The sequence below is a fragment of the Gadus macrocephalus genome, chromosome 10 (assembly GCF_031168955.1).
Source record: "Gadus macrocephalus chromosome 10, ASM3116895v1".
NCBI lineage: Eukaryota > Metazoa > Chordata > Actinopteri > Gadiformes > Gadidae > Gadus > Gadus macrocephalus.
Genome location: NC_082391.1, coordinates 14,186,947 through 14,201,622, shown reverse-complemented (window position 1 = coordinate 14,201,622; position 14,676 = coordinate 14,186,947). Strand labels below are relative to the sequence as shown.

General features: G+C 42.6%; 1 protein-coding gene across 16 annotated transcripts in view; it reads left to right on the top strand.

The window, feature by feature from the left end:
• The window catches only part of LOC132465813 (protocadherin alpha-C2-like), a 185,000-nt gene that overhangs the window by 40,916 nt on the left and 129,408 nt on the right, over positions 1-14,676 (top strand). Inside the window, exon 1 of one of the 16 annotated variants that reach the window (XM_060062649.1) lies at positions 83-2,642. The exons of 9 other annotated variants lie outside the window; for them this stretch is intronic. In XM_060062649.1, coding sequence (XP_059918632.1) covers positions 288-2,642 — 2,355 coding nt within the window. In that variant the 5' untranslated portion in view covers positions 83-287. Of the gene's footprint in view, positions 1-82; positions 2,643-3,086; positions 5,654-5,742; positions 8,662-8,693; positions 11,658-11,716; positions 14,665-14,676 lie in introns of those variants that run through there. 6 more of the 16 variants (XM_060062644.1, XM_060062631.1, XM_060062642.1 and 3 more) reach the window with 6 other exon arrangements.

The following is a 14,676-nucleotide window of genomic DNA, read 5'->3' as shown; positions in this document are numbered from 1 at the left end:
TGTAAAAGTCTGTACCCTGCAATAATATTGAGCATCACGTGGTGTCAGTAAAAAGCCGGATAACTGTTCTGCAGCTTATTGGCCACCGATGATAAGCCCAACCTTGTTCACTTGGAGTGCGCTAAACCATTGTGCGGTAGCTGCGTTTGAGGAATAACTATAGGATCCGCACTCCTTCTAAATATATTGAGGAAAATACTGTTTTTCGAAGAATGTTTGTGGAAAAGGACCGTCTGGTAGTGGAATATATGTTTTAGATTGACGTTGTCGTTTACATTTCTCTCGCAATGGAACAAAGAGGACGGCGGACGTGGAGAGAGCCGTGGCTGTGGCTTTCCTGTTTTTTCGCTATGGTTGCCTTTAGAAGCGTTTCTTTGGCTCAGATACGATATTCCATAGCTGAGGAGGTTAAAGAAGGGACTGTTGTTGGACACATCGCTAAGGATTTAGGACTCGACAAGAGCACATTGAGAAACAGAGGCTATCGTATAGTCCACGGCTCTTCGGAGCCCCTGTTCCAGGTTAACAAAGACGATGGGATTTTGTACGTGAACCGGAAAATAGACAGGGAAGACTTATGCGAGAGAAGCAAAGCCTGTGTAATAGAACTGAAAACTGCTCTGGAGAACCCGCTAGAGGTCCATTACATAGCAGTGGAAGTGTTGGATGTGAACGACAACGCGCCCAGCTTCCCCGAAATGGAAAAAACGTTGGAGATGTACGAGTCTGCGTTACCAGGAGCCCGATTTCAACTACACGCCGCACACGATGGGGACAGTGGATTATTATCTGTTCAGCAGTATAAATTAAGTCCTAATGAACATTTTCGTTTGGAGGTTAAAGATCGTGGTGAAGATAGGAAGACTCCAATTTTAATTCTACAAAAATCATTAGATAGAGAATCAGTTAGAACACACAATTTATTATTGACTGCTGTCGATGGAGGTAAACCCCCAAAGTCTGGTGAAATGAAAATAACAGTACTAGTAGTTGATGTCAATGATAATCACCCCGTCTTTACCAAGGATTCTTACTCTGTGCAGTTGCCGGAAAACACTGCTATAGGCACTACTATTATTCAAGTTAATGCAACAGACCTGGATGACGGTTCAAATGGAGAGATTGTGTATTCCTTTAGTGATGTAGTGCACGGAAAAGTGCGGGAATATTTTAATTTAAATGTTAAAACTGGGGAAATAACAGTGTCAGGAATCTTAGATTTTGAAGAACGGAACAGATATGAAATCGACCTCCAGGCATCAGACAAAGGGACAATTGCATTTACAACAGACACAAGTGTGATTATCAATATAATTGATGTGAACGACAATGCACCCGAAATAGAAGTGACGTCCTTTTCCAAATCCCTTCCAGAAGATTGTAAGTCGGGGACAATAGTGGCTGTGATTACAGTAAAGGATTCAGACTCCGGTGTCAACGGAAAGGTGCTATGTTTTATAAACCAAGATGTTCCGTTTACACTGACTTCATCTGTACAGAATAACATGTTCTCCATAGTAACCAAAACTCCTTTAGATCGAGAAAAGCAATCTCAATACGATGTTACAATCATCGCTAAAGACGCAGGTGAGCCATCCTTGTCCTCTGAAAAGACTATCCGGATCGATATATCAGATGTGAACGACAACAGCCCCCAGTTTCTTCTGAGTCCGTATACTTTCTATCTTGCTGAGAACAATTCTCCTGGAGACTCCATATTCAAATTGCAGGCGACTGATCAAGACGAAGGGGATAACGCGCTTATTTCCTACCATATATTTAGGGGCGGAGAGAATGTATTATCTTCATTTTTAAACATTAACCCTGTAAACGGAGATATTTCGGCTTTAAAGAGTTTTGATTTTGAACAATTAAAAACGTTTAGATTCCACGTTGTGGCAACAGACTCTGGAAGTCCGTCTTTAAGCAGTAACGTTTCGGTGAACGTGTTTCTTCTGGACCAGAACGACAACCCTCCGGTTATCTTACATCCGGTCAGCTCTAACGGTTCTGCTGAAGGAGTAGAGGAGGTTCCTCGCAATGTTCCTGCAGGCCACCTGGTGACTAAAGTGAGAGCCTGGGATGCTGACATAGGATACAACGGCTGGCTGTTATTCTCACTACAGGAAGTGAGTGACCACAGCCTCTTTGGTTTGGACCGCTATACTGGACGGATAAGAACACTGCGCTCCTTCACAGAGACAGACGAGGCTCAACATAAACTGGTCATACTGGTCAAAGACAATGGGAACGTGTCACTCTCAGCAACAGCTACTGTTGTTGTTAAGCTGGTGGAGCCCAAAGAGGCCATTTCAGCTTCTGATGTGAAAAGTGCAGTGACAGACATTGGGGATAGTGGCGTGACATTTTATTTAATGATAACTCTGGCTTCAGTTTCAACTCTTTTTCTCATCAGTATTATTGTGCTGATTGCAATGCAGTGCTCTAAAACCACGGACGTATCCTCCAAGTATTTACCAGAAACAAACTATGATGGAACTCTGTGTCACAGCATCCAGTACAGATCTGGAGAGAAACGCTACATGTTAGTTGGACCCAGAATGAGTATAGGATCTACTATAGTCCCGGGGAGCAATGGGAACACTCTGGTGGTTCCTGACAGGAGGAGCACATCTACAGAGGTAAGAAACGACAATCACACACATTTTATTGTGTACGGTTCTCCCCTAACAGCTTGATCGACTGCATCATCCATCATTTGTCAATTATTTTGAGCCGTGTTCAAAGTTAATGACAAGTTACTTACTTTATTTATTTTCGTTATTGTTGAAACTCCTAGAAGAATCAACGCTGTCCTTGGTGCTGGCAAATATATATTTGACAATCAATTATTTCATTGCCAAAGCAACTATCGTGCGCTGGAAACTTGTGCACGTTATCCCTTCTCTAAATATTTTACAGGATATAATATTTTTTGAACTTTTTAAATGAGTTTCAGTGGTTTTAACAGGTTCTGTTTCGTTACATTTTGATACAATTTGCAAAGCTTGTGACCTGCAATAACATTTAGGATCACGTGGTGTCGGTAAGAGGCCGCATAACGTTTCCGCAGCATGTTGGCAACAGCTGATAAGCCCAGCCTTGTTCACGTCTAGGTTTGGAGTGCGCTAAACCATTGTGCGGTAGCGGCTTTTGAGGAATAACTAGGCTCCGCACAGCTTCTATATATTTGTTGGATAATAGCCGAAACTCCTTTTCAAACTAGGATGGTGGCCAAGGATATTCTGTTTTTGGATTATACGTTTTAGATAACTTTGTCGTCTACAATTTTCTCGCAATGGAACAAAGAGGAGGGCGGACGTGGAGGGAGCGATGGCTGTGGCTTTCCTGTTTTTCCGCAATGGTTGCCTTTCGAAGCGTTTCATTAGCTCAGATACGATATTCCATCGCTGAGGAGGTTAAAGAAGGGACTGTTGTTGGACACATCGCTAAAGATTTAGGACTCGACAAGAGCACATTGAGTAACAGAGGCTATCGTATAGTCCACGGCTCGACGGAGCCCCTATTCCAGGTTAATCAAGACGATGGCATTTTGTATGTGAACCGGAAAATAGACAGGGAGGAGGTATGCGAGAGAAGCAAAGCCTGTGTAATTGAATTGAAAACTGCTCTGGAGAATCCGCTAGAGGTCCATTATGTAGCGGTGGAAGTGTTGGATGTGAACGACCACGCTCCCAGCTTCCCTGAAAATGAAAAATTGTTAGAGATTTTCGAATCTGCGTTACCAGGAGTTCGATTTCAGTTGCAGGCTGCGCGTGACGCAGACAGTGGAATATTATCTGTTCAGCAGTATAAAATAAGCCAGAATGAATATTTTCGTTTGGAGGTTAAAGATCGTGGCGAAAACCGTAAATCACCCATTTTAATTCTTCAAAAGCCACTTGATAGAGAATCAGTTAAAACCCATAACATCCTTCTGATTGCTACCGATGGAGGTAAACCTCCTAAGTCTGGTGAAATGCAAATTACAATAGAAGTAGTGGATGTAAACGATAACCACCCGGTCTTTACCAAGGAATCTTACTCTGTGGAGCTGCAGGAAAACCCTGCTATAGGCACTACTATTATACAAGTAAATGCAACAGACCTGGATGAAGGTTCTAATGGAGAAGTTGTGTATTCGTTTGGTAATGATGTGGATGGAGAGGTCCAAGCTTATTTCACCTTAAATTCATTAACTGGAGAACTAAAAGTGTCAGGAATAGTAGATTTTGAAGAACGTAACAGATATGAGATTGACATCCAGGCATCAGACAAAGGGGCAGGTACTCTGACAACGGATAAAAGTGTGATTATTAATATCATTGACGTGAACGACAATGCACCTGAGATAGAAGTGACTTCATATTCCAAATCCCTTCCGGAAGATTCTAAATTGGGGACAACAGTGGCTGTAATTACAGTAAAGGACTCAGACTCCGGTATCAACGGAAAGGTGCTATGTTTTGTAAACCAAGATGTTCCGTTTACACTGAATCCATCAGTCCAGAATAACATGTTCTCCATAGTTACCAAAACCCCTTTAGACCGAGAGAAACACTCTCAATACGATGTTGCAATCATCGCTAAAGACGCAGGTGTACCATCCTTGTCCTCTGAAAAGACTATCCGGATCGATGTATCAGATGTGAACGACAACAGCCCCCAGTTTCTTCTGAGTCCCTATACCTTCTATCTTACTGAGAACAATTCTCCTGGAGCCTCCGTGTTCAAAGTGCAGGCGACTGATCAAGACGAAGGGGATAACGCGCATATTTCCTACCATATCTTTAGGGGCGGAGACAATCTTTTATCTTCCTTTTTAAACATTAACCCTGTAAACGGATATATCTCGGCTTTAAAGAGTTTTGACTTTGAAAAATTAAAAACGTTCAGATTCCATGTTGTGGCAACAGACTCTGGAAGTCCGCCTTCAAGCAGTAACGTTTCGGTGAACGTGTTTCTTCTGGACCAGAACGACAACCCTCCAGTTATCTTACATCCGCTCAGCTCTAACGGTTCTGCTGAAGGAGTAGAGGAGGTTCCTCGCAATGTTCCTGCAGGCCATCTGGTGACTAAAGTGAGAGCCTACGATGCTGATATAGGATACAACGGCTGGCTATTATTCTCACTACAGGAAGTGAGTGACCACAGTCTCTTTGGTTTGGACCGCTATACTGGACGGATAAGAACACTGCGCTCATTCACAGAGACAGACGAGGCTCAACATAAACTGGTCATACTGGTCAAAGACAATGGGAACGTGTCACTCTCAGCAACAGCTACTGTGGTTGTCAAGCTGGTGGAGCCCAAAGAGGCCATTTCAGCTTCTGATGTGAAAAGTGCAGCGACTGACATTGGGGATAGTGGCGTGACATTTTATTTAATGATAACTCTGGCTTCAGTGTCAACTCTTTTTCTCATCAGTATTATTGTGCTGATTGCAATGCAGTGCTCTAAAACCACGGACGTATCCTCCAAGTATTTACCTGAAACAAACTATGACGGAACTCTGTGTCACAGCATCCAGTACAGATCTGGAGAGAAACGCTACATGTTAGTTGGACCCAGAATGAGTATAGGATCTACTATAGTCCCGGGGAGCAATGGGAACACTCTAGTGGTCCCTGACAGGAGGAGTACATCTACAGAGGTAAGAAACAACGATAATATACCGTTTATTGTGTAGGGTTCACCACTAACAGTTTGGTTGACTGTATCATCTATCATTTGTCGCTTAATATCAGTTGTATTTAAGGTTAATTTCAAGATACTTACAATATTTACTTTCGTTCTTGTGGAAACTCCAATAAGAATCAATGCTCTCCGTGGTTCTGAAAACAAGAAGTTGTGATTATTAATAACTTGATGGTTCCTGCAATTATCGCACGATTAAAATGTGTGCACTTTATCCATTTTCTAAATATTTAAAGGAAATCATTTTATGAGAACAATAAATTAAGTGTGTTTGAGTTTTTAACAGGTTTTGATTCATTATAATTCGTAAAAGTCTATACCCTGCAATAATATTGAGCATCACGTGGTGTCAGTAGGAAGCCGGATAACGGTTCTGCAGCGTGTTGGCCACGGCTGATAAGCCCACCCTTGTTAACGTCGAGATTTTAGAGTGTGCTACACCATTGTGTGGGAGCGGCGTTTCAGGAATAACTAGGCACCGCTCAGCTTCTAAACATTTGTTGGATAATAGCCTATACATTTTTTCAAATTACGATGGCGGCAGAGGATATCCTGTTTGTGGAATATATATTTTAGATTTAAGTTGTCATCTACATTTCACTCGCAATGGAACAAAGAGGACGGCGGACGTGGAGGGAGCGATGGCTGTGGCTTTCCTGTTTTTTCGCTACGGTTGCCTTTAGAAGCGTTTCTTTGGCTCAGATACGATATTCCATCGCTGAGGAGGTTAAAGAAGGGACTGTTGTTGGACACATCGCTAAGGATTTAGGACTCGACAAGAGCACGTTGAGTAACAGAGGCTATCGTATAGTCCACGGCTCGACGGAGGAGCCTCTTTTCCAGGTTAATCAAGACGATGGCATTTTGTATGTGAACCGGAAAATAGATAGGGAGGATGTATGCGAGAGAAGCAAAGCCTGTGTAATAGAACTGAAAACTGTTCTAGAGAACCCATTAGAGGTCCATTATGTTGCGGTGGAAGTGTTGGACAAGAACGACAACGCGCCAATCTTCCCCGAAAAGGAAAAACAAATCGAGGTTTTGGAATCTGCGTTACCAGGAGCACGATTTCAAATACACGCCGCGCACGACGGGGACAGTGGCTTATTATCTGTTCAGCAGTATAAATTAAGTCCTAATGAAGATTTTCGGTTGGAGGTTAAAGATCGTGGTGTAGATAGGAAGACTCCATTTTTAATCCTCCAAAAGTCACTCGATAGAGAATCAGTTAAAACCCATAATTTACTTCTGACTGCCATCGATGGAGGTAAACCTCCTAAGTCCGGAGAGATGAAGATAACAGTAGTAGTCGTTGATGTCAATGATAATCACCCCGTCTTCACCAAGGACTCTTACTCTGTACAGCTGCAGGAAAACACTGCTATAGGCACTACTATTATACAAGTTAATGCAACAGACCTGGATGATGGTGCTAATGGCGAAGTTGTTTATTCATTTAGTGATGATGTGCATGGAAAAGTGGGGGAATATTTTGATTTAAATGCAATAACAGGGGAATTGAAAATTTCAGGAATAATCGATTATGAGGAGAGTAACAGATATGAGATTGACATCCAGGCATCAGACAAAGGGGCAGTTCCATTAACAATGGATAAAAGTGTGATTATTGAAATAATTGACATGAACGACAATGCACCCAAGATAGAAGTAATGTCATATTCCAAAGCCCTTCCAGAAGATTCTAAGTCAGGGACAACAGTGGCTGTCATTACAGTAAAGGACTCAGACTCCGGTATCAACGGAAAGGTGCTATGTTTTATAAACCAAGATGTTCCGTTTACACTGAATCCATCTGTACAGAATAACATGTTCTCCGTAGTAACCAAAACACCATTGGATCGAGAGAAACATTCTCAATACGATGTTACAATCATCGCTAAAGACGCAGGTGAGCCATCCTTGTCCTCTGAAAAGACTATCCGGATCGATATATCAGATGTGAACGACAACAGCCCCCAGTTTCTACTGAGTCCCTATACTTTGTATCTTACTGAGAACAATTCTCCTGGAGACTCCATATTCAAGGTGCAGGCGACTGATCAAGACGAAGGGGATAACGCGCTTATTTCCTACCATATCTTTAGGGGCGGAGGCAATCTTTTATCTTCCTTTTTAAACATTAACCCTGTAAACGGATATATCTCGGCTTTAAAGAGTTTTGACTTTGAAAAATTAAAAACGTTCAGATTCTATGTTGTGGCAACAGACTCTGGAAGTCCGCCTTCAAGCAGTAACGTTTCGGTGAACGTGTTTCTTCTGGACCAGAACGACAACCCTCCAGTTATCTTACATCCGGTCAGCTCTAACGGTTCTGCTGAGGGAGTAGAGGAGGTTCCTCGCAATGTTCCTGCAGGCCACCTGGTGACTAAAGTGAGAGCCTACGATGCTGATATAGGATACAACGGCTGGCTGTTATTCTCACTACAGGAAGTGAGTGACCACAGTCTCTTTGGTTTGGACCGCTATACTGGACGGATAAGAACACTGCGCTCATTCACAGAGACAGACGAGGCTCAACATAAACTGGTCATACTGGTCAAAGACAATGGGAACGTGTCACTCTCAGCAACAGCTACTGTGGTTGTCAAGCTGGTGGAGCCTAAAGAGGCCATTTCAGATTCTGATGTGAAAAGTGCAGCGACTGACATTGGGGATAGTGGCGTGACATTTTATTTAATGATAACTCTGGCTTCAGTTTCAACTCTTTTCCTCATCAGTATTATTGTGCTGATTGCAATGCAGTGCTCTAAAACCACGGACGTATCCTCCAAGTATTTACCAGAAACCAACTATGATGGAACTCTGTGTCACAGCATCCAGTACAGATCTGGAGAGAAACGCTACATGTTAGTTGGACCCAGAATGAGTATAGGATCTACTATAGTCCCGGGGAGCAATGGGAACACTCTAGTGGTCCCTGACAGGAGGAGTACTTCTGTAGAGGTAAGAAATGACAATACACTATATTTCTTTGAGTAAGGATCCCCCTTAACATTTCGGTCTGCTGTATCTTTCATCATTTGTCAATTATTTTGAACCCTATAAAAGTAAATTCCAAACCCCTTACATCTTTATTTTTCTTCTTGTGGAAACTCCCATAAGTACCTTTGCTGTCTGTGGAGCTGAAAAATACATATTTGATCATTAACATTTGATTGCAACAATCGTGCGATTAAAACATTTGCAAGTTATACATTTTTTACACATTTTAACGAGTATATAATTTTGAGAACAATAATTTAAATGAGTTTGAGTCGTTTTAACAGGCATTTTTTCATTATAATTCAATGCAATAACCCTGTAATAACTTTTAGCATCACGTGGTGTCAGTAAGGGCCGGAAAATGGTTCGGCAGCGTGTTGGCAACAGCTGATAAGACCATCCTTGTTCACGTCGAGGTTTTGGTGTGTGTGCTAAACCATTGTGCCGGAGCTGCGATGGATGAATGACTAGGATACGCAAAGCTCCCGTTTAATTTGTTGGATAATAGCCTATACTGATTTCAAACTATGCTGTTGGCAAAGGATAAACTGGCTGTGGATTTTATTTTTTAGATTTACGTTGTCGTGTACATTTTTCTCGCAATGGAACAAAGAGGACGGCGGACGTGGAGGGAGCGATGGCTGTGGCTTTCCTGTTTTTTCGCGATGGTTGCTTTTAGAAGCGTTTCATTGGCTCAGATACGCTATTCCATCGCTGAGGAGGTTAAAGAAGGGACTGTTGTTGGACACATCGCAAAGGATTTAGGACTTGACAAGAGCACATTGAGAAGCAGAGGCTATCGTATAGTCCACGGCTCGACGGAGCCTCTATTCCAGGTTAATCAAGACGATGGCATTTTGTATGTGAACCGGAAAATAGACAGGGAGGAGGTATGCGAGAGAAGCAAAGCCTGTGTAATTGAACTTAAGACTGCTCTGGAGAACCCGCTAGAGGTCCACTATGTGGCGGTGGAAGTGTTGGATGTGAACGACCACGCTCCCAGCTTCCTCGAAAAGGAAAAGATGTTAGAGATTTTTGAATCTGCGTTACCAGGGGCACGATTTCAGTTACAAGGTGCGCAGGATTCTGACAGTGGCTTATTATCCGTTCAGCAGTATAAAATCAGTAACAATGAACACTTTCGTTTGGAGGTGAAAGATCGCGGCGAAAACCGGAAAACTCCAATATTAATACTCCAAAAGCCACTGGATAGAGAATCAGTTAAAATCCATACCCTCCTTTTAACTGCGAGTGATGGAGGAAAACCGCCCAAGTCCGGTGAAATGAAAATTACAATACATGTATCTGACGTTAATGATAACCCACCTGTGTTCACCAAGGAATCATATTCCTTACAACTTAATGAAAATACCCTGATAGGTACTACAATTATCCAAGTGAATGCAACAGATATGGACGACGGTTTAAATGGAGAGGTTGTGTATTCGTTTGGTAATGACGTCGACGGAGAGGCGCGTTCACATTTTAACTTGAATCCATTAACAGGGGAAATAACGGTGGTAGAAATGTTGAATTTTGAAGAGCGTAACAGATATGAGATTGACATACAGGCATCAGACAAAGGGACAGCTCCTTTAACAAGTGACAGAATAGTGATTATTAATATTATTGACATCAACGACAATGTACCAGAGATAGAAGTGACGTCTTTTTCCAAAACCCTTCCAGAAAATTCCAAGTCAGGGACAACAGTGGCTGTTATAACAGTAAAGGACTCAGACTCCGGTATCAACGGAAAGGTGCTATGTTTCATTAACCAAGATGTTCCATTTACACTGACTCCATCTGTACAGAATAACATGTTCTCCATAGTAACCAAAACACCTTTAGATCGTGAGAAACAATCTCAGTACGACGTTACAATCATCGCTACAGACGCAGGTGAGCCATCCTTGTCCTCGGAAAAGACTATCCGGATCGATATATCAGATGTGAACGACAACAGCCCCCAGTTTCTTCTGAGTCCCTATACCTTCTATCTTACTGAGAACAATTCTCCTGGAGACTTCATATTCAAAGTGCAGGCGACTGATCAGGACGAAGGGGATAACGCGCTTATTTCCTACCATATCTTTAGGGGAGGAGACAATCTGTTATCTTCTTTTTTAAACATTAACCCTGTAAACGGAAATATCTCGGCTTTAAAGAGTTTTGACTTTGAAAAATTGAAAACGTTTAGATTCCAGGTTGTGGTAATGGACTCTGGAAGTCCGTCTTTAAGCAGTAACGTTTCAGTGAACGTGTTTCTTCTGGACCAGAACGACAACCCTCCGGTTATCTTACATCCGGTCAGCTCTAACGGTTCTGCTGAGGGAGTAGAGGAGGTTCCTCGCAATGTTCCTGCAGGCCACCTGGTGACTAAAGTGAGAGCCTACGATGCTGATATAGGATACAACGGCTGGCTGTTGTTCTCACTACAGGAAGTGAGTGACCACAGTCTCTTTGGTTTGGACCGCTATACTGGACGGATAAGAACACTGCGCTCATTCACAGAGACAGACGAGGCTCAACATAAACTGGTCATACTGGTCAAAGACAATGGGAACGTGTCACTCTCAGCAACAGCTACTGTGGTTGTCAAGCTGGTGGAGCCCAAAGAGGCCATTTCAGCTTCTGATGTGAAAAGTGCATCGACTGACATTGGGGATAGTGGCGTGACATTTTATTTGATGATAACTCTGGCTTCAGTTTCAACTCTTTTCCTCATCAGCATCATTGTGCTGATTGCAATGCAGTGCTCTAAAACCACGGACGTATCCTCCAAGTATTTACCAGAAACAAACTATGACGGAACTCTGTGTCACAGCATCCAGTACAGATCTGGAGAGAAACGCTACATGTTAGTTGGACCCAGAATGAGTATAGGATCTACTATAGTCCCGGGGAGCAATGGGAACACCCTAGTGGTCCCTGACAGGAGGAGTACATCGGCTGAGGTAAGGAATTACAATCACTCTCATTTATTGAGTCTGATACTTCCCTTACAGTTTGGTCGACGGTATCATCCATCATTTGTCATTTAATTTCAGCCGCAATCAAAGTAAATTCCAAGTTACTTATTTTCGTTCTCATGGAATCTCCCTGAAGAATCAACGCTGTCCATGGTCCTTAAAAATACGTGTTTAATTGTGAATAACTTGATGGGTCCTGCTTGCTTCTATCGTGCAATTAAAACATTTGCACGTCGACCATTTCTAAATATTTTATAGGTCACTTTAAATTACGAAAAACATTTAAAAAGAGTTTGTGTTAATTAACAGGTTTTGCTTCTTTATGGTTCCATGATTTTTTGCTTAAGTCTATACCCTGCAATAACATTGAGCATCACGGCGTGTCAGTAAGAAGCCGGTAAAACGGTTCTGCAGCGTGTTGGCCAACGCTGATAAGCCCATCCTCTTTCACGTCGAGATTTTGAAGTGCAGGAAACCATTGTGCGTTTCGGTGTTTGATGAATAATAGGATCTGCACGGCTTCTAAACATTTGTTGGATTAAAGCTTATACTTTTTCATTCCACGATGATGGCAAAGGATATCCTGTTGGCGGAATACATATTTTAGATCTAAGTTGTCGTCTACATTTCATTCGCAATGGAACAAAGAGGACAGGGGACGTGGAGGGAGCGATGGCTGTGGCTTTCCTGTTTTTTCGCTATGGTTGCCTTGAGAAGCGTTTCTTTGGCTCAGATACGATATTCCATCGCTGAGGAGGTTAAAGAAGGGACTGTTGTTGGACACATCGCTAAGGATTTAGGACTCGACAAGGGCACATTGAGAAATAGAGGCTATCGTATAGTCCACGGCTCAACGGAGCCCCTCTTCCAGGTTAATCAAGACGATGGCGTTCTGTATGTGAACCAGAAAATAGACCGGGAGGAGGTATGCGAGAGAAGCAAAGCCTGTGTAATAGAACTGAAAACTGTTCTAGAGAACCCGCTAGAGGTCCATTATGTAGCAGTCGAAGTGTTGGATAATAACGACAACGCACCCATCTTCCCCGAAAACGAAAAAAAAATCGAGATTTCTGAATCTGCGTTACCAGGAGCTCGATTTCAAATACACGCCGCGCACGATGGGGACAGCGGATTATTATCTGTTCAGCAGTACAAATTGAGCCCTAATGAACACTTTCGCTTGGAGGTTAAAGATCGTGGTGAAGATAGGAAGACGCCAATTTTAATCCTCCAAAAGTTACTGGATAGAGAATCAGTTAAAATACATAATTTACTTCTGACTGCTATAGACGGAGGTAAACCCCCAAAGTCGGGAGAAATTAAAATAACAGTAGTAGTAGGTGATGTCAATGATAATCACCCCGTCTTTACCAAGGACTCTTACTCTGTGCAGCTGCAGGAAAACACTGCTACAGGCACTACTATTATACAAGTCAATGCAACTGACCTGGATGATGGTGCTAATGGAGAGGTTGTGTATTCATTTAGTGATGATGTGCACGGAAAAGTGCGGGAATATTTTGAATTAAATGCAATAACAGGGGAATTAAAAGTTTCAGGAATCATAGATTATGAAGAGCGTAACAGATATGAGATTGACATCCAGGCATCAGACAAAGGGGCAGTTGCATTTACAACTGATAAAAGTGTGATTATTAATATAATTGATGTGAACGACAACGCACCCGAGATAGAAGTGATGTCATATTCCAAATCCCTTCCAGAAGATTCTAAGTCAGGGACAACAGTGGCTGTAATTACAGTGAAGGACTCAGACTCTGGTATCAACGGAAAGGTGCTATGTTTTATGAACAAAGATGTTCCGTTTACACTGACTCCATCTGTACAGACTAACATGTTCTCCATAGTAACCAAAAAAACTTTAGATCGAGAGAAGCAATCTCAATACGATGTTACGATCATTGCTAAAGACGCAGGTGAGCCATCCTTGTCCTCTGAAAAGACTATCCGGATCGATATATCAGATGTGAACGACAACAGCCCCCAGTTTCTACTGAGTCCCTATACCTTCTATCTTACTGAGAACAATTCTCCTGGAGCCTCCGTGTTCAAGGTGCAGGCGACTGATCAAGATGAAGGGAATAACGCACTTATTTCCTACCTTATCTTAAAGGGCGGAGACAATCTTTTAGCTTCCTTTTTAAACATTAACCCTGTAAACGGAGAAATCTCAGCTTTAAAAAGTTTTGACTTTGAAAAATCGAAAAATTTTAGATTCCACGTTGTGGCAACAGACTCTGGAAGTCCGTCTTTAAGCAGTAACGTTTCGGTGAACGTGTTTCTTCTGGACCAGAACGACAACCCTCCGGTTATCTTACATCCCGTCAGCTCTAACGGTTCTGCTGAAGGAGTAGAGGAGGTTCCTCGCAATGTTCCTGCAGGCCACCTGGTGACTAAAGTGAGAGCCTACGATGCTGACATAGGATACAACGGCTGGCTGTTATTCTCACTACAGGAAGTGAGTGACCCCAGTCTCTTTGGTTTGGACCGCTATACTGGACGGATAAGAACACTGCGCTCCTTCACAGAGACAGACGAGGCTCAACATAAACTGGTCATACTGGTCAAAGACAATGGGAACGTGTCACTCTCAGCAACAGCTACTGTTGTTGTTAAGCTGGTGGAGCCCAAAGAGGCCATTTCAGCTTCTGATGTGAAAAGTGCAGTGACAGACATTGGGGATAGTGGCGTGATATTTTATTTAATGATAACTCTGGCTTCAGTTTCAACTCTTTTCCTCATCAGTATTATTGTGCTGATTGCAATGCAGTGCTCTAAAACCACGGACGTATCCTCCAAGTATTTACCTGAAACAAACTATGATGGAACTCTGTGTCACAGCATCCAGTACAGATCTGGAGAGAAACGCTACATGTTAGTTGGACCCAGAATGAGTATAGGATCTACTATAGTCCCGGGGAGCAATGGGAACACTCTAGTGGTCCCTGACAGGAGGAGTACTTCTGCTGAGGTAAGAAATGAC